The sequence below is a fragment of the Pogona vitticeps genome, chromosome 5 (genome assembly GCF_051106095.1).
Source record: "Pogona vitticeps strain Pit_001003342236 chromosome 5, PviZW2.1, whole genome shotgun sequence".
Lineage (NCBI taxonomy): Eukaryota > Metazoa > Chordata > Lepidosauria > Squamata > Agamidae > Pogona > Pogona vitticeps.
In genome coordinates, this window is record NC_135787.1 from 87,081,014 (window position 1) to 87,103,160 (window position 22,147).

The window sequence follows — 22,147 nt, forward strand, 5'->3', positions numbered from 1 at the left end:
TGTTTTCCACAAAACCATCAGAGGTTTCCCTTGAGACAAAGTTTGGGATCCACTTGTCTATAAACTGATTTAGCTTTCAGAAAGGGAAATATGCATAAACCCTCAAGCAGAAATCACACAGCCGTTGAGGAACAGGGAGTAATAAAAACTTCAATGAGACATGTGTCTTAAAAACTGTGATCATGAAGCTTTTAAAGTACAGAAATACACTCAGTCATAGAGTTGGAAATGGAATTTCAGAACAGGAATACACATAAGGGATTTTACTGGGCAAGTCAAGATAGCAGCAGAACTGCTTCCAGATCATTCTTTCCCTGCCCGAGAAGGCAAACAAAATCTACGGTGCAGTTCCATTGTCCCATTTGGTCCCCTTGATAGAGAAGGTGCATATAAAGGTTCTGGAATCTTTAAGCAATGCAATCAAAAGAAGTTTTAAACCAACATTAGTTTTTAGTGTGTTAGGCAAAAACTTTTAAAAGATATTTAACATTCCTTTTCAAAGTCTTCATCTACCTAGATAAGGTAATTCACAGAAGAATTGCAAAGGCTCTAATAATTTCTCAGTGCTGTTACTTCTTCTTAACTTTCTTAGTCAGTGATCATAACTCAAAATCATACTGCATCAGGTATATCTGTTGGCTAGTTAGCAATCCAGATGCAAATTTCAAGATGTGGGAGGAAGGGGCCTGCAACACAGACTAACTTGTTTTGCTTGTTTGTTTGCATGCTAACTAATCAGAGGGATTTGTTGTTCCCGGGCTACATAAGCTCCACCCCTGTTCACTCCCCTTTTCTCACCATGCGGTTTGAGACTCCATTGTTATTCCTCTTTTCTTGACCTACAAAGATGTAACATCTCCAGGCGAATCTCTGAGGCTTGGAGATTTCTCCTGGCCAAATGGGCTAAGGAAAGGAACCATGTTTTCTACTGTTTTTCTCTTTCTGTATCAACCTGAGACCTGCTAAATACCTATCCATGTGAGTAGAATATAGAAATATTTCTTTAATACAAAAATCATCTCCTGAGTGTTATTTTCTAGACTGCTAGGCTTTGGTGAAGGGTGGATAGAGAAGAAAAGAAAAAGGGGACTTCTTTAGCTAATTTTGCCTAACCGGCTGGCCTTCTACTGTGCATTTTACTGGGACTTAAGCAGTTTCCAGAAAACTTCTCCAATAATATCTAGATGGCTTTTCCAATCACAGGTACCTTACTTCTTCTGTAGATCTACAGAGTAAAACTATTTGTAATGCAATTTTCCCCATTAAATAAGATCACACAAAGTAAAGGACATTCAACCCTCCTCAGCAATCTCTCCCACAGTCAGACACCACTTCTACATTCAACAAAGAAAACCAAAGGTGATTATGCAGCATTCACCAAACTGAAAATATTAAAATGGGTCTACTATTTGTGGAAGAACATGATTACAAGCTCTCTTCTTTACTTAACCCTTATTATCTCTTGGAAGCTACCAGAAAGACCTTTTTAGAATGGAGATCTGTACTGTGAGAATAAGATTTGAGCCTGAGAGGACTCTTTTCATATCAGCATCATTACAGCCACCAAAACATGCACGTGTTAAATGCAAATGCAACAAAATACATGGCAAGATGTTTTTATTGTCACATTGTCAGCCAAGGGCCACCACAGGAAAAGACTTCTGAGTGGCCTTGCATGTGAGCCATGCACTGTCTTTGTCACAGAAAGGTAGCTAATAAAACTTGAAAAGAATATATGTAGAACTAACTGAAACAGTAAAATAGCATGGAACAAATGTGAAAACAAAATAAAATAGAGCAAGTATCATATTGATTAACGCACCAATCTATTTTTGTTGTTGGCAGGTTGCTTTCTCACAGATTCAAATAGACAAGCCTCGGTTTTAAAAGGACCTTTTTTCTCTCTCTCTTTCTGTGTTAGAGAGATTGATACTTTGTAGCTTTTCCTGACAGCCACAGGTTACTACTTTGTTACTTTAGGCACCTAGCCTCCCTGTTCCTGTGTCTGAGACTCTGCTACTTTCTACCTCCAGACACTGAGCTGTTTCAGCTTACTTCTATTTTTCTGTTTTCCCTCTTTGATCCAGTTCCCTCAGATCTGTGTCTGACCCTGGCTTCCGCTTTTATTCCCTTCAGTGCTCCCTTCTTAGAGCCTAGGATCCAAGCTAGCCCACTGGTCTTTCAAAATCTTGAGGCAAACCTCTACCAGAATTTTTTCCCTCAGAACCTTTCCCTCTTTTAGCCCCTGATCTGCATTTAGGAGCCCCTCTACTAAGCTTTTTCCACAAGCTCTAGAGAGTTGCCCACTCCATCCACGACAGATCTCCCTGACTAACAGGTATCTTTGACTAAGGAAAAACTTTACTCTTTGGCCTCACTGGCCTCTATTCAAATCCTTTGGCTTACTGAATTATCACTCTTATCCCACCGCTGGTCACCACTTTATGTCACACACACCCAGTTCCCGTTTGTTTTTCTACACACCCAGGTTCCCTTTCGGGCATGACATGTACTTTTCACCCTTTTTCACTGCCACGACAGGATATGTTCCTCTCTGTATCAAAAATGACTATTAGATCACTGTTGTCCAATATAACAATGTTTATTTATGTGTTTGTAGGTAAATCATATAAAGAAAATCATGGATGGTCTTTTATTTTTCATTCAGTAAACATTGCTTTGATTACATTTATGTTTGCTTATGTAGATTCACTTTAATCAATCTTAATCATATAAACTTTCCAAGAATTTTACTATTCGTATCTCTTTCTCTATCTCTCTATTACTCTTCTCTCTAATGCAAACACAGCCCTGTCTAAAGTGTCTTTAATTGTCTTTTTTCTCTCTCCCCTTATTTACCTAGTTCCGCCCCTCCTGTCATGTCATTGACTCCCACATCAGCTCTGTCCTGACTGACAGGAGTGTTCTGAGAGCTGTCCATCACAGTATCTCACACACATCATATTGCAATCCTTACAAGCATGATGCAAGGCAGCTCAGTGTCATTTACTCTACACTGTAGTTGAGATGGAAGGGAGACTAGGGGCCCAGTTCAGATGGAATGCTAAAGAACTGTGCATCTATAATGTCCCATAAGTAACTCTTCCTCTCGCAATGGTCTTTTTCTTTGTGAATTCCAACCTAATGATACCTTAAGGAAACTTCATATATATACCTTAATGAAACTTAAAGAAAATTCTTTGGGAATTCCAATATGTGTGTGTGTGTGTGTGTGTGTGTGTGTGTGTGTGTGTGTGTGTGTGTGTGTGTGTGTGTGTGTGTGTGTGTGTGTGTGTGTCCGTGTGTCCGTGTGTGTGTGTGTGTGTGTGAACCCTTCCAAACAGGGTTGCAAGACATGGGGTGTATTTATTTGGTTTACAGCCTAGTCTGGACTAAAAATTAATTTCACTAGTACAAGTATAAATGAAAAACTGTGGTTTATTCTAAAGGAGAAGGAGCTCACTGGATTGGCATTTGCACTGGGAGGAACAGCACAGGAGCACATAGCTGATGCAAATAATGATGAAACACGATTTGGCACTGGTGTGTGAACCAACTTAGCTTTTTGGACTTTTCTTATGTATTTTATTTTAAAGAATCAATTTTAACAATCTTCTTGCAGGAATGAAGAATTCTAGCTCTCTGCATTTTATGTTTCATGATTCCTTGGTCTTTATTCTTCTGACTTCACATTCACTTGTTAGTCACCTTCTCAATTCAAGACTGCCAATTTAAAACTCCACATGATTTTGTCAACAATAAAGATGGGCATGAACTGCTGAATTGGCAGTTTGTGCAGATTTGTCCTTCAGTCCAACAGGTGCTGGGTGCTTCCCAGCCCTACCTCCTTGCATGGGCACCCACTCAGAAGCAGTGCCCTAGCTTCCCTGCTCCACCTCCTCCGGGCACTGCCTCTGAGTGGGCACCCACTAGAGGAGGCAGGGCTGAGAACTGCCAAACACCTGTTTGACCAAAGGATGAACCATCTCTAGTCACATCTTATCCAAATACAAAGATTTTCTATTCAATTACTAATTAGACAATTTTATATTAAAAACTGTTACATTTGTTCACCATTTATAAACATACAACTTTTGATATGAAAAGGTTTTTGTAGGGGGGAAAATTAGGTCTACTGAATTTCAAGTAATATATGGCCAAAATCCTGTTCCTTAGTATAAACTGGATCATAACTTTCAGTGTGTTCCTCTCTGATAAATAAATCATCCCTGCCTTGACTTATGTGTTCATAGATGCAATCACTGATCCAGCATTCACATGGGCCCCCAAGAATCACAGCAGGGATGGTTTGTCTACCAGGAAGTAACAAAACAAGAGTTATCATTTGGCTTATGCTAAGGAACAGGATTTCAGTCTTTGATGAAGATCCCAGGTAAATATATCCTTTTTAGAGTGCAAATGCAGGAATAAGTGATACCTTTATAGACCACTAAAGAAATAATACAGTCTCTTAGATTTGGGAATCAGAGTCCATTTCCTTAGGCTTGCATCAGTGTTTTGAGTTCATAAACTTCTTTTTCAGCTATATTTTAAACATGTATGTTAAAATGTCTACAGAAAAAATAGACTGCAAAGAATTTTACAAGTCCTTCCCAAAACCAGCACCACACACCCACAGGTGTTAATTAAATGATCATTTAATAGTGAAATGTAAACACATTTTCCTCATTGACAGCACATCCCATTATAAATCCAGGGTAATAAAAGCCCTAGTGTTAACACTCTGAACCTCATTCCCACAACACTCTTAAAATGCTTTGTCATGTCTAAGGTTAAGCATCTAGACACAAAACAAAGATTGTACCACTCAGCTTCCAGTTCAATTTTCCCATCGCCCAGTGACCTAGGTAACACTTTGAGCAATAAAGAATAAATTTAATTTCTTCAGCATTTTGTGAGGATTAGGAACAATTGTTGGTCAGCAATGACTTCTTATCCTTGGATTCTTTCCCTTCGAAAAGGAAATTCTGATAGTTTAAGACACAGAACAAACAGAACTTTAAATTAGGGGGGTTTCAATCCGTTTGAACAGTTGGAGGGGAAGCAATCAAGTTTCCTTTGAGTGCTTCTCAGCTATTCAGTTAATGCAAGATTTAATCTCTCACTAACTTCATGCTTTGCAGTTACATGTTTTTCTGTAATTCTTCTGCTTTCATTTCCTCCTTTTTTATATCACTACTCATAATGACGCCACATACAAGTACCCATATAGTATGAATTTAAAGCTTTGTACTCTCTTTATAACATTTTTACCTTACTTCTATCCACTGCAATACAGCTATTTTCTGACTTATTCCATTTGTACCTATTTCCCCAAATAGTATTGAATTTACTGTATCATAATTTCTTGGGGCTTTCAAAATCAACCATTCAAGAACCTTCTGGTGTTTGTTTGCATTACAGTCTAAATAATATGTACTTGTGACAGCTAGAGAAAATGAGAAGCAACACTGCTTTGCAGCCTATCCATAGACAACCCTCCCTCCCCCTCCCTGCAGTCCTCTATACTAGGAAAGTTTCCAGACAGTTACCTCACTAGCAGTTAGAAGCCATGGTGAAGCCATTCTGTCTTTTACTGTCACAGATTTACTGAACTAAGAGGAGAAACAGTGTGGCAAAAAAGAATATTACAAGTGAAGGTCAACATCATATGATGCTTCCATAAAATTTAGTGAGTGAGGAAGAGCAATGGCATGAGAAAAGTTTTATTACTTCTATGTACAGTATATGCCACTAATATAGGTCAAGTTAAGTAGCCTTTCCTTCCAAATTAAACTAAATTAAACAAACTTGCTTGGAGTCAGAAATTACTCTCCAGAGTTTTCTTCTAAAACTTTAAGGGATTTCAAGCAACAAAATATAACTGCTTTATATAAGAGGCTTACCACATTGAAGGAAGCACATGCCCAAACCATATTTGCTACCTGAAGTTTTTAAATTCAAGTTAAACTGAACATGAGAATGACATACTAGGCTTAATTGTTTATGCACTACATAGACGTAATATCCAATACTTCTTCAAATGAAACTGTTGCAAATAAGGTGTTATTAAATCCAAGGAATATAATGATAAGTAAATTATTTGCCATTCTCTTATACAGTAATCTGAAAAAGAAAGTACCTTCTTTGAATTCTATGGTTTTACAAATAAGGACATAATAAAAATCATCTGGTACTTAAAAGATCTGAAAATTAGCTAAATACAATCTCGCATTGAACAAATGACATATTACACCATCATGATTCATTTTTTAAAAAAGTCAAAAGCCATGTGTGAAAAAAGTACATCTGCAAATGCAGGAAGAGGTGATACCTTTAATTGACCATTAAGAATATAAAACAAAATAATAAATGGCAAGCTTTCAGTCATAAATCATTTTCTTCAAGGCTGTGCATCAAGTTCTTGTGGATAGTCCCAAACTTATATACTGTTGTTATTAATGTCCTAAATTTACATGGCTGATCATGCTGAGGCCAGGTTCACTTCTTAGATGGAGATAGCTACATCATGCAAGTTGGTTTCAAGCTCCTCCTCAGCTAGCAGTTTGGAATTTATGTCCCATCTCTTAAAGGACAGTCAGGCAATCTGGTTCCCCCAGCCCTTTTTTCTGCCTTTTTGAAACTCAAAAGAATTTCTTTTTGGCTAGGGGAGGGAAGAATGCCAGGGAGCATGGCCTTTAACAAAATTGGGATTAGGAATTTAGTTAAGCCACCAGGAACAGTCAATTTAAATCAAATTAAAGCCAAATAAATGGTTTTGCCTGGTGGATGCTTTCTTTAGCATGCAGTACCTTATGATTCAGTACCTTGTAGAAACACCTTTAGCACCAATAACTTTAAGTAAGCATTTTCTGTATTACTTTATCAGTCTCACATCATTCTGGAGGAATTCTGATCCACTCTTCTTTAGTGTTCCTTCAGTTTATTGATGTTTAATGCGTTCCAATGGGTTTTCACGTTCCGTTTAGCGATGTGTTCACATAGCGAGGGTTAATCCGAAACGGATTAACCTCGCTATGCGAGGCACCACTGTATTTGCCATCAGCTTCTCACCTCTCTTTGTGAGTCTAGAGAACATGGTAGCTGCTTTGCCAATGTGTTTATCCAACTCGACATCAAGGGAGAGAGTGTCAGAGATAGTTGTGCCAAGGTACACAAAGTCATGAACAACCTCCAATTCTTGTGTGGAGATGGTAACAGAGGGAGGTGAGTCCACGCCCTGGCCCATGACTTGTGTTTTCTTCAGACTGAAGAAAACCAGATGATTTTTATTATGTCCTGATATGTAAAACCATAAAACTCAAAGAGGATGTACTTTCTTTTTCACATGATTGCAGTTCATGAGAATACATCTCTCTTTCCAAGACACCAAGCGGACAATGCAATGACACATTTTTAAAGCCTCCTTTAAATTTGAGGACACAGCAACTAAGAACACATCAATTTTGTAAGAAAACATCATTGTTCCACTTTTTAAAAATTGGATGTTTAGGTGCATGAACAAACATGTATTACTTATGATAGCTACTACATTATTTAACATAAATCTCCAAGTCTTCTGTTTAAAAAACTGTTCTGGAAAAAAATGCTTTCAAAACATTGGCGAAAACAATGTTGCTTTGTGCAATAAATCACACAAAACTAGGCCCTCTGAATTAATGGACATTTAGTAAGTTAACTCCATAAGTTTCATTGATTCAAGTGGGCCTACTCTATCTGTGACTTACTTTATAGCATTTTGGCTAATTTTGGTTGTTAATTATGAACCCACTACAATTCTTTTTTTTTTTTAACCTGAAGTCAATGTTATTTTTTTTTAAACTTCAGGAATGCTAGAATGTATATGATGATGTTTAAGGACAATACAGTATAAAATTTTATATTCAGGTGGATATAAATTAATGATTTTTTAAAAATCAAATTCATTTAAACAATTTAAATCATAATTTGAATTTTAAAAATCATTTTTGTCTTTAATGGTTAAAAATTCCACTATTATACTATGCATTTTGTCATGATAAAAGAACAAGGTATTTTCTTCAGCCATTTGTTCCTCCTATCATTTTCATTCTCCCTTCCCTGCCCACTACAAAGCAATCTCCTATGTGACATCTATACAGGTATTAATGCTAAGAATGCAAAGACCAGAGCAGCTCATCTAAAAAAACATTAACAGCCATCTGAAGAACTTTCATCCCTTTGCTTCAAACGTGTCTAGTGTTCCCAGGAATGGAAGTCAGCGGTAGCTATCATGGTAACTCACTAGATGAGTAATGATGTCGATAGGACTGGACAACGGTAACCGTAGCAACTGTAACCTGCAATTCCTGCGTAACCATTGTTGGATTTATTGTGGCAGGGGCCAAAGAGGCCAGGAGTAAAATGAAGCAAAGAACTATGGTGTCTGACACATCTAGTACCACACACTTTAATCATAGCTGGCAGAAATTAATTCAGGAGGAATTTTACAAGAGCTCCCCATGCAGTTTTGTTCTTTTGTTACAGGCTATAAGAACCAATCTACTAAATAGACAATCAAGAGTAACACTCTCGTTAGGCCAAAAACCTTATTCTTCTCTCATTTTGGTGGTGGTGGTGGGAAATAAGAACATAAAATGTATGTCTGGACATTTTCCAGTAATAACCTGCAGATTCACTTCAAAAGATTGTCATTATTCATTTCCTAATTAGCTACAGTTTACCTATCAGAAGAGTTTCATTAAAACAAATGATTTTGAAGGAGAAATTCTATATACTTTAGAAAATATAGTATTTATAGATATATCTTTTTAAACCACTGAAATTTGGATTGAAAATTAGTACCCTGCAAGCAAATGGCAATCAATGAACTATGGTCTAACCAGTCAAATTAAGCAGTCAAAATCTATTTGCGTCAGATAAGCACTCACCAGGCAGTAATGGTCTGCCGCATTTAATGACACTACTGCTGATTCCAGATGTATTAGCATGTGGGTTACCACAGAAAATCTGTGTCACTCCAAGAAAGGAAAAAAAAATTCTTGCTCTTTAAAATGTGTATTATATACTGTTGTGAAATTCCTAACAAACATGTCAATATAACTTGATATCACAAATTATTTTCAAAAATTATTATCACAATGTGATTAAATTATACATATTGAATTTGCAACAGGTTAACTATTAACTTATTCAGCAAAGTTTGGCATGGTATGTCAAAGTTTGCTTGTTTGCTGAAGTGATTTTATTTTATTCATGTTTTCCTATCCTTAAGCATTTAAACCAATAGTACGTCCTGTATCATTAACACTCAACCTATCACGTTCCTTTACTTACACTTTCCACCTGTCAAGTGCTTTTAATTTATGATGTTGCTCTGCAGGTTAAATAGAGCTGTTATTATTTTACACAGTTCTGTTAATGGATTTGATAAATGGTAATGCTATTTAAACTAGTCTCCTGCCCCTGAACATAGTTGCAAGTATACTTCTATTTCTGAGCAAACATCTTGACCTGCAAACATAGTGCACTCTCCACTTCATCAATGAGAAATTGGAGCAGACAGCCAAAGGAAAGTACAGCTGGCCACATGCAGTACCCAACTATGTCCAATATTTTATATATAGTGCACCCTTTTTATATTGTGTTTACACTATGCAACAAAATATGTGCTTCTTTACTCAGCATCTCAGCTACTTCACTGTATTTATCAGATGGCTATTATTTAGAAATATACTGGCATATTTAACAAGTTTCAAAGACTTGTAATATACTACCTACACTACAGGAATGAAATATTGATTGACTGAGTAAAACTGGCACTACCTTACCAAACTACATCTATTCTAAAATATAAAGGCTCTCAAATAACAGCATGTCATCTCAAGATATAAATGCTTCTAAGAGTATAGGAAAGCCTCTGCATTAGATTTATTAAACTTTTTAATTACATGTTATAAACAGTTATAGTTGGATTATCAAGCACGCTGAAGCATCAAGACCATTCCAATATTGACTCATCTACTTCCTGCAGTCCACAACCTTCACTGCCAATGCCAAATTATATACATAATTCGTTCTCATTATATAATTTGTTTCATACAGGAGAAAAATCAAGCTGTGCTAGAGGTCTATTTTTAATTATTTGATATTACTTAAAATCACTCAATGATAAAATATATAGATTTGATATTTATTATGAGATATAGCACATATGCTACAGCAGTTCTACATTTTGAAATACAGTTACTATGGAATTAAATAGTGGGAGGACCACAAGGACTAAGTGTCAAATGAAAAATTGTTCAATGCTTAAACCAAACCAATTCTATTCATTTCTATGACTGTGGATCAGAATAAATTGAATTCAAATACTATCACTTCTGATCTAAGCCCAATGCTGTTAGATCCCAAAAACAGAACTAAGCTTAATGTGTCTGGCAATCAGAAAAAGTTGAATGTAATATCCAGAGCTTGTTATCTTACAATATAAAACTCAAAAATGTTCCAAGATTAAAAGCAAATCACTTGGTAGAAGCTGTAGGTTTTTGACCCAATATTTGAAACAGCAGCCCAAATCCTATTACTTAGTGATATTGGTGTAATGGCAGTGCCACTCCTTAGCAAGCCATGTGCGCCAGTCATGTGAGTTGCTATGCAATGCGTATTAACTAGTAGCAAGTCACTCTTGCAGGTTATACCATTATACTTCTGCAGGCATAACAACAGAACTCTTGAGCAACACCTCTGGAAAAAAATGGGAAGCAAGATGCTGTGATATTTTGTACAGCAGATTCCCCAAGCACAAAGGATTTTGTTTGTTTGTTTTGAAATTTACCTGAACAACTTCAGCATCAGTCCCCAATGTGAGTACTGACAGGCTTGTCCAGAAAGTTTGCCTTTCCTTGCAGTACCAATATAATTAGAACAATTATTTTTAAAAAAAACACACACACAACCACAACCACAACTCTAGCCGCCTAGAGTGGTCTTAACTGACTAGATAGGCGGGATATAAATAAAATAAATAAATTTTAAAAAATAACATCTTGAAAGTTATACAAATATTGAAACAATTTATTTTCAGCTGGGGCAAAATTTTAAAAAAATGTTCTTTTCTTTACTAGCAGTGGTTTCAGTTTGACAAAATACTTGAAGCTCATTGCAAAATGAGTATCTTGATCAACGTATTGTCAAGCTAAAGTGCATAATGAAATCTATAAATATTTAATAGAGAATCTATTTACTCCATAGTACTGCTACTAGATGTGTAGGTCACAAATATGTACTGAATTTATATAGAGCCTTGATTACACTATTTATATTTGCTTTGCTTTTATACCCTTCAAAGGTAAAAGGGTATGTCACTTTACTTAAGGAAAGTGGCAAAGGGAGGGTAGAGAAAAAAAAGACCTGCCACTGCAAACTTCAGGATTCTGTTTCTTATAAAATGACACTTGCTCAGATAGTAACATGAAAATTTCATCCACAATTTAACCAACACAGTCTAAAATTTTCCTAAATTTTTAAGTCTGAAAAATACTGCCAGAGCTACAGCAAACTAACACATTTTAATTTTTTTGTCCAATAATGGAAATACTGTATATATCATATTGGCATTTATCCTGACAAAGTTTTAAAGAGACTTGACAAGACTGAGGACTGAAGAACTGGAGTCTGGAGGAGGGCTGCTTTTCTCCTTCTTTGAATAGGCACACCCTCTACCAAATGAATCCCCAGTTCCTTCCTTGTAAGGAATCTCTCCATTTAAAAAATGACTTTGGAAGAGTTGATCCAGTTGAGACACACACAGCCAAATTTACAAAGGGTGGGAAACCACTTTATACTTCTACAGATCCTAGAGTTCTAATTAAGAGACAGAATACATCAACATACTTGAATGAAAAAAATCTTCAACAGTCTGCATTCCAACATATGCCCTACTCGAGAATATAATCCCACAACTCAGGACCCATTAACATAATATCCTGTTCAGCAGGTAAATCTTCAAATACAGAGCTAGATGGTCAAATACAGCAGAATTTGCTCCACCTATAAAAGAGGTGAATGTGACGTATATTTTAATATCTGCGTGACATTCAAGGCAGAATCGATTTCTTCCAGCCTATTTCCTGTCAAATCTGCTTTTTTTCCCCTGCCTCTATGGCAGTGCTTCTGAAGCAGCTCCCTGCCTCTCCATAAAAAGATGGGAGAGGTGGGACCAGAGAAAGGAAGGAGTGAATGGGGCTATGGCCCATATTGCGGCTCACTTTGGAAACAATATGGACAGTGAAATATCAAACCAAATCACAGTAATCAAATCCTACCAATTCCTCATTCCAATGTAGTCAGGCCCTAAATTAATGCTAATAATCCTCAAGCAACTACTCTGATTTCATTGTTGCCATTCTTTAAACAACTTCCAATCCATATTATTATATGAAAAAAAAGAGGGCAGAATAAAAAAAAGAGGGCAGAATAAACTGGAAATTATTTTCCATCCAGAATTGAATCCACAATTGCAATCACCTCTAACTCAGGTTCTAAATTCTAGATCTGTCAACTACAACAACTGAAAAATAATCAACAAAACAGAAGGAATCCACATACGTTTTCAATAATAAAAATGAATACAGGATAAAAGTGCCTTCAGAGATAAATCTGGCTTCAGAAACGAATAAAGCACTTCAATTAGAACTTTGAAGCACCAAAGAGAATTCCAAAGGCTCCCAAAAGTGACATGGAATTTTATCTACTTACAGCCTGTAGAGTTTTGGTGTTCCCAGAAACAGCAACTCAGAGAGAAGCTGAAGATTATTTCTGTTTAGACGCCTTTAGTGGAGAGGGAGGGAAAAAGAAGAAGAATTAAAATAAGCAAAAAGAAGAGTTATAAATCAAATAAGCAAAATCAATAGAAACTCTACCATGACATATCAAAACTAGACAACTTGGTACTAAGTAGGCATGCAGCAGGAGCAGACAACTTTTAGCACCATGGTTTTGCAAGGAATATAAACCCTATGAATAATTTAACATTTAAATTATAAATATTAACATAGAATCTTCATGAATGCATTAGAATCTAGCTTTTTTGTTTGCTTCTATATCAACAGGAAATGTTTGACAGCATGGAGCTATAGGTTAGGAGTTTAATAAGCAGCACATTTTGCTTCAGTTCCCCTCTGTGCCTCCTTGATAGGGGCTTGGCTCAAAGATCCTAGGTTCCCTTCCACCTCTGCAGTTCTAAGATGATGATGATGATCTGGCATGAATACAAAGACCATTTTACTTGCAAGTCTTTACACTGGTTTTCCACAAGGAGAAAATGGTTGTTTCAAAGAACTACCAGGTGTATTACAGCAATTCAGCCATCTTCAAGGAGCACTGAGAATTAAACTGAAAAGAGCTTCAGACAACTGAATCAATGGAGATTTGTTGAGTTCAAACCTCTTTATTTTCCACTGATTCAAACAGGCCTCCTCTAACTGTGCCTCGGAGGACTTCATTCACCAAACCGCCACCAATTCAACAAACCTACTTTTAGTGTGACTTGCTGTGCAAAGCAACAGGATTTAGGCTGCTGGAAAAGTTTTTGCAATCACAGTCAAGGTGAAACGGGTGGAGAAAGGGCAAGCATATAGAAGAGGACCTAGACACACTGTATCTCCGCCAAGAGTCCCTCCGAGTCAAGGCTGGGTACAAGATCAGACATTGCAACTACCACAGTCATTTTCCTATACATTGTACTTCTTTTTCACTCATAAGAGCACATACAAGTCATTTGTTATATAGAACAAAATGGTATGCTCAGTGAGACTGCAGGGATAGGGGGGAAAAATCTCAAACCCCAATCTCAAACAGAAAGTCATATATTTTGACCTACAACAGTACGCAAGGGGACTGCTAAGTACTAACTCCTTTGCTTGCATCCCTAGCCTGAGTTCCATTTTTTTGGTCCTGTTATAATACAACATAGCCTTTTCAACCTACAGCCCTCCAAACATCAGGATCAGGTCTTCTGGGTTTCCTCAGAATGACACATGGTCTTCTCAGAATACCAGCATGATGCCAGCTTATGTAAAGTTTTGTTTCTTGCTCTAAAAGGCTGCATTGGCTCTTCTAAAGCTAACTGACTAGCAACTAAAGCTTTAAGATAAATATTCAGGGTGTGTGTGTGCAATTTTTGATCACTCCCGCTGCTGTACCATGCCCTTCCCTCCCCCAGAATTTACTGGATTCTACAAAATTCCATTCAGTGCTGAGACTGAAAGAGGCTACTTGCCATTGTTTTAAAAAGCCACTACCCCAGCAAAAAAATTACCACAATTACTTTCCATCATTCAAATAGGATTCTACTCAGCCAACCAGAGCACAAAATCTCCAATAAAAGTAATACATGCTCCCCCAGTGGCAGTGCTACAAAGTTCATGAGAAACTACTTGAGAATTTTGCTTTCTCTATAATGTTTGCTTTGTTTACAAATATTCAAGAATATGGCAGAAGCAAATGCACTCTTACAAACAGAGAAGCTGCTAATCCAGCACAAGGGTGCAGCAAACACCAGCCAGAAGCAACAAACTCTGGGTCATTCTCACAATCTGCTCTCCACTCAGACAATGAAACTGGTTAGAAACTGTCACCACACTCCTTGCTGGAAACACTATCCACTACAGCCTAGGCTCCAGAAGGTCACGATGTCCTCACAGGGAATCTGTTATGATCTTTTGCAATCAAGGAAGGAAGGTAGGAAGGAAGGAAAGAAGGAAAGAAAGCTTAATTTCCCTTGCTTGTTTGTGTAAAACTTGGTTTTTCTAACCTACCACGTCCATCAAAAACAAACAAAAAGTAAAAATTGGTTATGAAAATTACTGTTTGACAGCAAACAATTGTTTGATACTTCTGCACATGATGAGACCATGAAAGTGAATGACACCGAGTGGCTGAGAGAGACCATGTGACATTTCTTGATACTGTGCAGATACTCAGAAACCGCAGAAAGAGTCAGCAGTGTCAGTGTGAGTGAGCGTTCAGACGGACTTTGTGATTATATTTCTTTGATTTCTGCTAATAAAATTGTTCCGTTAATATTGGGTAAAATGACTTTTCAATATTATAGCAATGAATTTCATAGCAATACATTTTTTTCCGAATCTCAGAATGGATCACTGCCTGAATCTGAAACGGTGATGCTGTTGATGAGGGTGTATCCTGTTCAAAACAAAACGAAGCTTCTATCAGTCATCTTAAAAGGTGTCACCAATATAGCAAGGGATATGTTGACTGGCTTTATGTGTACAGGTCTTGAAGACAAGCAACTAACAGAGTGTGTGTTGTGTTAAAGATATTGTCCAACGAGGCCATGAAATTATCAAAATTGTGAAGATATATCAATACTAAATATAAAGAACATGCCACAAAGAGCATTGATTTTTTCAAAAGTAATGAGCATGAGCTTTGGGAAAGTTTAAAAAATGGTTTAAAAGACTGCAACTGGTTGTAACAATGAAAATACAGTGAGGGCTTCATTTTAAGTTTCTCAACTAATAGGGGGGAAAAGCACACAATAGGCGAAGAACGTATATTACCTGCTGCAAAAATCATGGTTTCTGCACTGATCAATGAGAGCTGCTGCCAAGGATCTTTCCTTAATAGCTTTGTCAAATGAAACAGTTAAGAAGCAAATCAACGATTTGTCGGCCAATATCAAGAAAAAATTATTGAATGAATTTGCATGTACCCCTACTTTGCACTGTAATTGGACAAAGAAATAGACACAACTAAGAGACTTTACTCTGCTATGTTAGATAGCATAAGAGAAATGTTTTCAAAGACATATTGTTCCTCTCCTCATTGGTACATGCTATAGCTGAAGAAGTATTTAATAGCTTAAATGAGTTTATAACATCTCATGACAGATTGGTTAAAATGCATTGGAATTAGCACAGATGGGGTATGAGCCATGTCTGGAAAGCTTACTGGACTTGTAGCACGGAATTTAAAAATCTTACTTTTGGTAACTTGATACTATTGCTGCGTACACAGGGAAACTCTAGTTGCTAAGAAGATAGCATAAAAACTAAAGCAGACCTTAATTGAATCACTCAAAATTGTCAATTTTATAAAAAACAAATCAGTGAATTCAAGACTTTTAGAACAGTTTTGCAATGATATGGACAGTGAAAGCCACCATGTTTTGCTACACTGGGAAGTTTATTGGCTATCATGAGGAAAAGTTTTGTTTTGTTTTTGGGAACTGAGAGACAAGATTATTCCTCAGAGAGAAGCAATTTCACCTCAGCAACTGTTTGACAGATTTTTCTTAATCAAATTAGCATATCTGTCAGATACATTCACCCATTTAAATATGCTCAACTTGCATCTTCCAGGAGAAAAAGTTATATTTTTTTAAGTTGAAGACAAGATTGAAGCAATTATCAAAAAATAGGAATTGTGGCCTATCAAGCTGAAACTATGGGACATTTCCAACCCTCATAAATGTTCTTGCTTTGACAAAGTGTTTTCTGAAGAGGACACATTACTTATCAAGTGACATTTGGAAGATTTGCAGTATAGTTTGCGTGAATATTTTCCTGTTCCTGACACAAGCAAAAATTGGATTAGAAATCCATTTTCAGTTAATATGTATGAACTAGAGGGGCTAACAGCATCAGAAGAAGACAAGCTCATAGAAATATCCATGGATGGTGGAAACTAGTCCATGAGTTTTTACCCAAAAAAATGTTATCCACTATAATTCCATATGAACCTAAACTGTTTCTGTTGAATATAATACTATATTCGATAGAAAAAGAAAAAAGATACTTGATAATACATGTAACTACAGCACCAAGACTTTTATATGTCAGAAGCCACTGGCAATGGTGCGGCTAAAAAATATTGTAAATATTGTAAATAAATATGTCAAATACTGGGGAAAACAGGAGATTCCAACAATACAGGAGTTAATAGGAAACTTTTTCGAAGCAGCAGAGATGGGTATTTCAACTAAAGTATTAAAAGACAAAGAAAATGTTGGGGCTGGAAAAAAGGGGAATCTCTGTAGAACTGAATGAGATATGAGAACATGAATGGGTTAAAGTTATAGGAAAGAAAATATAAGATATAATTGTAGATTTTAAAAGCTTAGAAAACAATGGCAAGTTAAGTGCAAAGTAAGCTTAGTAAGAAAACATATCAGCGAAAGTAATAATGAGATACAGTATATTGTTTATCATATTCTGTATTTTATATTTACCCCAGTACCCACTTCCAAATCCTTTTCCCTATGATTTTCCCCTACTCAATGGAAAATGATATTTTAAAAGAAAAAAGAAAAAAAGAAATATCCATGGATGGTGCTCTGAAATTGCAGTTCAAGGAAAAGTTCCTTTCAAATTTTTGGGCTCACCAAGAAGCAAATTCTCTGGAACTATCAAAAAGGGCTATGAAAGTACTGATGCCTTTTGTAATGACATACTTGTGCAAAACATCATTCTCTGTTCTCATTTATGTTAAAAATAAGCATAGAAACCATTAGAAAAATGTAGAGTCAGAACTCAGAATGCAAGTTTCAGCTATTAAGCCTGATACAACAAGGCTTTTGAGTGAAACACAGCACCAGTCTTCTCAATAAGTGTACTTATTTGAATATAATTGTGGCGGAATGCCCATGTCACACCTGTCTATCATACCTAAAGCTCAAGTGCAGGAGCCTATGAGAAGACAGGAGGGGTAGAGTAAAGGAGACAGTTAGAGAGAGGGAGACAGAGAGAGAAAAGAAAGAGAAGAGTTGATGGAGAGTTAGAGAGGAGAATAGAAGAGTTGGAGAGTGGAGAGAGAATGAGAAGGACAGTTGTGAAAGAGACGAATAGTCAAGATAAAGAGATAGTCAGAGATTATTAATGAGTTGATTAGTGTGAATAAATACAACACCTGAATAAACAAATGTGTAATCAAATACAAGAAGTTTTAATAAGTGATCGTACACAATGATAAAAGAACATCTGTGATTTAAATACCAAAAGATCAATAAACAATTTATATTGGCAGCACATGTATGATGCATATATGGTTCAGTGTGGGTGAGAGATATTCACTGTGGTTGCAGCGGAAGAAAGACAAAACGTATCCAGAGAGTGAACCTAGGTTTGGGGAAAACAAACCGTGAACACTAGGTGGAACATCACAATAATGGTCCCTTTCCCCCCCCCCACCCAAATTGTATTTAATGAGGCATAATTTTGTACAATTATATTCACATCTGTGAGGATTCTATTTTTTTTTTACTCCACAAAAATGTCCTTAGACTTAGGTAACTTTGCAACAGGGGAAAGGGTTATTGGTGTATTCAACATGAATTCCTTATCTACAAAATTGTCCCATAACACTTCTCCTGTCACCAACGGGTCCAACAGGGGTCTCTTTGTTTCATTCACGAACGCATTGGTTTCATCTGGGTTCCAGGGACCTAACCAGCCTTGGAGAGGGTCATATTTTAGTATCTTGTCATCCTCTGCTTTCAGTAAGGGAATGGTCTCAGCCTCACCAGCTCTGTCCCACTCAGCATCTCAAATGTTGGGGAATAGGGTACAGAGTCTCGTTGCGCATCCCTCATCCGTACCTCCTCCACTCTCCATCTCAATCTCTCCTGTTTTTCCCTCTCTACCTTCTCTTTCTCCTCTCTCAACTGCCTCCTCCACTCACGAGCCTCCGCTTCACCCCAATAAGAAGCACGTAGGGGAATCTCTCATCTCCAGCAATAGTTTGCTTCTTCCCTGGGCACCCAGAGTCTTTCCCACTCTCCGGTCCACAGGTCTTGTGCCCAGATCCATTCCCAACCTGGAGGCAATCCCCTCTCATCCCTTTTTATCACTGTGGTCCCCGCCTCAATCTCCACCCTCTTTTTCCTACCCGTTCCCACCAAATGTTCTTCCGTTTGAACAGCTACCATTAACCTGCACATTTTGCCTTCTGAGGCGGAGCTTGACTGCAGTCCACCCCCAATTCCCGAAGAAGGAGAAGAAAAATACAGCTGAAAATATACAATAACAAAGTAAGTCTTTGATTTATGAATAACCTCATTAGATGTTAAGGAAACTAAAGTGAAAATACCTGACTGAAAGGAGAGAGGAGGCGGCGAGCTGGCACACCAGCCTGTTGTTTTTTTTCAAAGCGAACTGACTTTTAAACAACAAATTTACAACTAGCAGACTGGCTCAAGGTCAATGAGATAAGACAGCGAGATGGAAAATGTTTGTGTTTCTGGAAAAAAATCCCAGTGGAAATATTACTCAACAATCTTTAAGGAATTGAAATCTTGTTAATGCTGTGCAGTCTGGACTCTTCTTACTAGTTTGAGTGGGACTTTGAAAATAAAAGCTTGTCTTGGGAGCAGGAGACGTAAGCTTGTGGGAAGGAAAAACAGGCGACAAATTATCAGCGTAGCGACATAGATTGAAGAACTGGAAAAGCCCTCTAGGAGCAACTGACAGTGAATCATCAGCTTGTGAGCGAGAGGAATTTAACAGAATAGACTGAGGACTTAGGAAAAAAAATCAGGGCCAGAGTTACTGAAGGACTATAATGATTTTTTTTTTGAGAGAGAGAGAGAGAGATTGGTTCCCCGTGTCTGCTGTGTTTGGACTACTTGAATTTGCTGTGATTTTGATAGTATTGCTATAATATCTGGATAAGGATACTATTTGGACAATAACTGGACAAGGAGGGGAGGACATTTCTGGGGGGTTTTGGTTTGTTGATAAAATAGTGGAATAAAAAAAATAATATTATTTATACAAACTATATATACTGGAGAGATGGAAATGACCTCCAAAAGGTTGGGAATTTTGCCAGATAATGAATGGCTGGTTACTATGCAAATGACAATAATAACAGGATTCCAGCAGGTAAACGAGCACATTAATCAGATGGACGATCTTATCAAAGGGAAATCAGCAGAGGTAAAACAACAGTTAAATGAAACGGCCCTAACACCAATACAATTTACACTGAGAGCTATACCAGGTACTATAGATGAGAGTAAGATTTACTCTTTGAGCTACTCAGCTATAATAGACAGAAAAGGTGATGTAAAAAATCAGACTACTGTCCTGCACTCAATTTTATTTTCCCAAAACAGGAAGAAAATAGAGTAACAGAAACAAGAGAAGGGCACTGAGAAAATATGGGAAGTGCTAAAAATGGAGATTTTTCCAGGCAGACAGAAGGATATTGAAAGAGGAGATGTATTTTATAATTGGTCTCAATTTCCTGATAGAGTTGGAATAACTTAGATTTAAATTTAAACATGAATGTAAGATGATACTTAGAGGATAACCAGATTGTGTGTGTGTGTGTGTGTGTGTGTGTGTGCATACACATACAGTGGTGCCTCGCATAATGAGCACACCGTTTAACGATGAATTTGCATAGTGATCCGTTTTTTGGGATTGCTAATGCAATCGCATACCAATGCCTAGATAGGCAAAAACTCGCTTTGCGACGATCAGTAAGCGTTTCGCTTACCGATCTTCGCATACAGTTTTTTTTAAATCAGCTGATCAGCGGTTTCAAAATGGCCGCCGGAAGACCCAAAATGGCCGCATGCAACGTTTTCGCACCCTGCCCTTGCTTACCGAGGGCGCGAAAATGCCTGCGCTATGGAGGAACATCGCATAACGGTGAATATTTGGCCCAATGGGCTTTTTTGCACCGTATAGCGATGTTTCCCCATAGCGATGGTTAATCCGGAATGGATTAACCTTGCTATGCAGGGCACCACTGTGTATATATAAGTGTGTGTGTGTGTGTGTGTGTGTTTGGCATTGAAAAATAGGAGACGATAGGAGAACACAGAGTATACAATTATCCAATCTATTCATATTAAGGATACATGCATCAGGTCCATTCATTTTTCAATGCCAAAAAATACCTTTATATTCTTTATATTCTCTGGGAGCTGTTTATATAGTAAATCAATCATTGCCAAAGTCTAGCCCTTACAATGGCTACTGGGGGAGGAGAATCTGGTGGCGATTCAGATGTCTGTGCTTCTAATCACTCAGCATTCTCCTCAGCTGTAGTTAACCCTTCAGGTTCTGGATCTTCAGCTGAACTCATGACACTTCCCTTCTCACAACATCATTTTCTAGCTTTCATTTTCACATAATGTTTTGTATAGTTGTGCCATATTAGTGTCTGCCTGTCTTGGAAGAGTTGAACAGTGAATGCAGAAATAACAGCGGCCTTGGATTCCCTCGCCTCTGGCAAGGCACCTGGGGAGGACAACATCCCTGCTGAAGTGCTATAAAGCGACCATCACCACCAAGCTTTATGAAATCTTTTGTCTTTGCTGGAGGAAAGGTGCAGTACCACAGGACATGAAGTATGCAAACATCATCACACTGTATAAGAACAAAGGACACAGGGGCGACTGCAATAATTACCATGGCATCTCTCTTCTCAGCATAGTAGGGAAGCTGCTTGCCCGTGTTGTGCTGAACAGACTCCAGGTACTTGCAGACAGAGTCTATCCAGAATCACAGTGTGGATTTCGAGCTAATAGATCCACCAGTGACATGGTATTTTCCTTCAGACAGTTGCAGGAGAAATGTAGGGAACAACGACAGCCATTCTTGTGGCCTTCATAGATCTTACAAAGGCCTTTGATTTGGTTAGCAGGGATGGCCTTAAAATACTTCCCAAGATTGGATGTCCACACTGACTCCCTAACATCATCAAGTCTTTTCATGAGGAAATGAAGGACACTGTAATTTCTGATGGCTCAACATTAGATCCCTTTGACATTTGAAGCGTTGTGAAACAAAACTGTGTCCTCATGCTGACCTTGTTTGGGATCTTTTTTGCTGTCATGCTGAAGCACGCCTTTGGAACTGCAACAGAAGGTGTCTATCTCCAGACTATAGAAAAGATAGAAAGTTCTTAAATCTCTCTAGATTGAGAGCAAAGACCAAAGTCAAGCTGAAATGCATGCAGGACTTCCTCTTCGCCGATGATGCAGTTGTAGTTGCCCATTCCACTGAAGACCTCCAACAACTCATGAATCATTTCCGCAAGGCCTGCCAAGACTTTGGATTAACAATCAGCCTGAAGAAAACACAAGTCATGGGTAGGGCGTGGACTCACCTCC

General features: G+C 37.6%; 1 protein-coding gene across 11 annotated transcripts in view; it reads right to left on the bottom strand.

Moving 5' to 3' along the window:
* The window catches only part of SLIT2 (slit guidance ligand 2), a 455,778-nt gene that overhangs the window by 398,572 nt on the left and 35,059 nt on the right, over positions 1 to 22,147 (bottom strand). For all 11 annotated transcript variants that reach the window (XM_073001077.2, XM_078394061.1, XM_073001083.2 and 8 more), the window contains exon 4: positions 12,760 to 12,831. In XM_073001077.2, coding sequence (XP_072857178.2) covers positions 12,760 to 12,831 — 72 coding nt within the window. The remainder of the gene's footprint in view (positions 1 to 12,759; positions 12,832 to 22,147) is intronic.